The sequence below is a fragment of the Penaeus chinensis genome, chromosome 10 (assembly GCF_019202785.1).
Source record: "Penaeus chinensis breed Huanghai No. 1 chromosome 10, ASM1920278v2, whole genome shotgun sequence".
NCBI classification, from domain to species: domain Eukaryota; kingdom Metazoa; phylum Arthropoda; class Malacostraca; order Decapoda; family Penaeidae; genus Penaeus; species Penaeus chinensis.
Window position 1 is genome coordinate 37,845,261 of NC_061828.1, and position 2,500 is coordinate 37,847,760.

General features: G+C 40.5%; 1 protein-coding gene across 1 annotated transcript in view; it reads left to right on the top strand.

Annotated features, from left to right (window-relative positions):
• LOC125029967 (pituitary homeobox 3-like) overlaps positions 1-2,500 on the top strand; it is a 15,749-nt gene that overhangs the window by 3,251 nt on the left and 9,998 nt on the right. Inside the window, exon 3 of the mRNA XM_047620161.1 lies at positions 1,625-1,691. Coding sequence (XP_047476117.1) covers positions 1,625-1,691 — 67 coding nt within the window. The remainder of the gene's footprint in view (positions 1-1,624; positions 1,692-2,500) is intronic.

Here is a 2,500-nt window from a genome sequence, read left to right on the forward strand (position 1 = left end):
ATCCTCTTGTGGGAATTTCACTGATCCCTTATCTCGTATCTGTTAATACAAATAAAATCTTTCTTTGATAAGGTTCCGTGAGTATAATTTAGAAGGGAGGGAGGGAGGGAGGAGGAGGAGGAGGAGGAGGAGGAGGAGGAGGAGGAGGAGGAGGAGGAGGAGGAGGAGGAGGAGGGAAAGGAGGAGGAGGGGGAGGAGGAGGAGGGGGAGAAGGAGGAGGAGGAGGAGGAGGAGGAGGAGGAGGAGGAGGAGGAGGAGGAGGAGGGGGAGGAGGAGGAGGAGGAGGAGGAGGAGGAGGAGGAGGAGGGGGAGGAGGAGGAGGAGGAGGAGGAGGAGGAGGGGGAGGAGGAGGAGGAGGAGGAGGAGGAGGAGGAGGAGGAGGAGGAGGAGGGGGAGGAGGAGGAGGAGGAGAGGACGAGGAGAAGGGGGAGGAAGGGGAGAGGAATAGAAGATGAAGAAGGAGGAGGAGGAGGAGGAGGAGGAGGAGGAGGAGGAGGAGGAGGAGGAGGAGGAGGAGGAGGAGGAGGAAGGGGAGAGGAATAGAAGATGAAGAAGGAGGGAAGGGAGGAGGAGGAGGTGGAGGAGGAGGAGGAGGAGGAGGAGGAGGGGGAGGAGGAGGAGGAGGAGGAAGAGGAGGAGGAGGAAGAAGGGGAGAGGAATAGAAGATGAAGAAGGAGGGGGGAGGAGAAGGAGGAGGAGAGGACGAGGAGAAGGGGGAGGAAGGGGAGAGGAATAGAAGATGAAGAAGGAGGGGGGAGGAGGAGGAAGAGGAGGAGGAGGAGGAGGCGGAAGAAGAAGAAGAAGATGAAGAAAGCGAAGAGGAGGAGGAGGAGGGGGAGGAGAAAGAAGAGGAGGGGGAAAGGGGATTAGGAGGGAAGGATGAGGAGAATGAGGAGAGTAAGAAGGAAAAGGCAGGTTGAAGAAGAAGGAGAAGGAGGAGGAGGAGAAAGGGGGAAGGGAGGAGGAAGAAGAGGAAGAGGAGGATGGAGGAGAGCGATTGGGAAGGGATGTGAGAAGGAAGAGGAGGATGAAGAGGAGAAGAAAAAGATGGGGGAGAACAAAGGGTGGGGGGATGAGAAATAAAAAGAGGAATAGGAAGAAGAGGAGAAGGGGGAGGGGGAGGAAGAAAAAAGGAGAGAATGACCGAAGACGACGACAGTATAGAGGAGTAAAAAAATAAAAAATAAAAATATATATATAGATAGATAGTTTAGATATAGATATAGATATAGATTTAAAAAAAAAACTATAATAAAAATTGGGAGATAGGAAAAAAGGACAAAAAAAAATGAAATGAATAAATAAAAACCACATCACTTTCGTCCACTGACCTTTCCTCATAACTCCTACTATATCACAATGCTCAGCGACCCCTTTTGACCCCTATTTGACCTCCATTAGTCCTCCATTTGACACCCATTTGTCCTCTATTTGACCCGTATTTGACCTTCAGTTGACCTCCATTTAGTCCCCATTTGACATCCATTGAACACCCATTTTACCCCTATTTGACACCCATTTGTCCTCTATTTGATACCCATTTTACCCCATTTGACCTCCATTTGACCCCCATTTGACCTCCCTTTGACCCCCATTTGACCTCTTTTCCCCTCGTTTCCCTCAGATACCCCGACCTGAGCACCCGGGAGGAGATTTCCCTGTGGCTCAACCTGAAGGAAGCACAAGTCAGGGTAAGGATACGTCTTTTTATCTATTTTAATGTTTATTTTCTTTTTTATTGTTTTTTTTTATTATTATTTATTATTATTGTTGGTAAGAATACGTCTTTTTATCTATTTTAATGTTTATTTAAATTTTTATTGTTTTTTTATTATTTTTTGTTGTTGGTAAGGATACATCTTTTTTATCAATTTCAATGTCTATTTTATTTTTATTATTATTTTTTTTTTTCTTTTTTTAATTGTTGGTAAGGACACGTCTTTTTATATATTTTGATGTTTTTAATTAATTTTTATTGTGTATTTTTGCTTTGTTTTTGTTATGTTATTTTTTATTGTTGGTGTTGATTAAATTTCTGTTGGTATTGCTGTTGATTATTGTGGTTATTTTTGTATTATTATTGTTGTTGTTGTTGGTATCATGATCATTAGCATTAGTAGTAGCAGTACCAATATTGTTATCATTATTATTATTAATGTTGTTGTTGTTATTATTATTAACATTATTATTATTATTATCATCATTATCATTATTATTACTATCATCGTTATTATGATCAGCATCACTATCATTATTATTCTCTTGTTGTTGTTGGTATTATTATTATTATTTTTATTGTTATTGTTGTTGATATCTATATTATTGTTAATAATAATGGTAGTAGTAATGATAATGATAATGATAACAAAAATTATAAAGCGTAATAATAATCATACAAAATAAGATAATAATAATAATAATAATTATACAAAATAAGATAATAATAATGATAATAATTATGATGATGATAATAAAAAAAAAAATAACAATGACAACAACA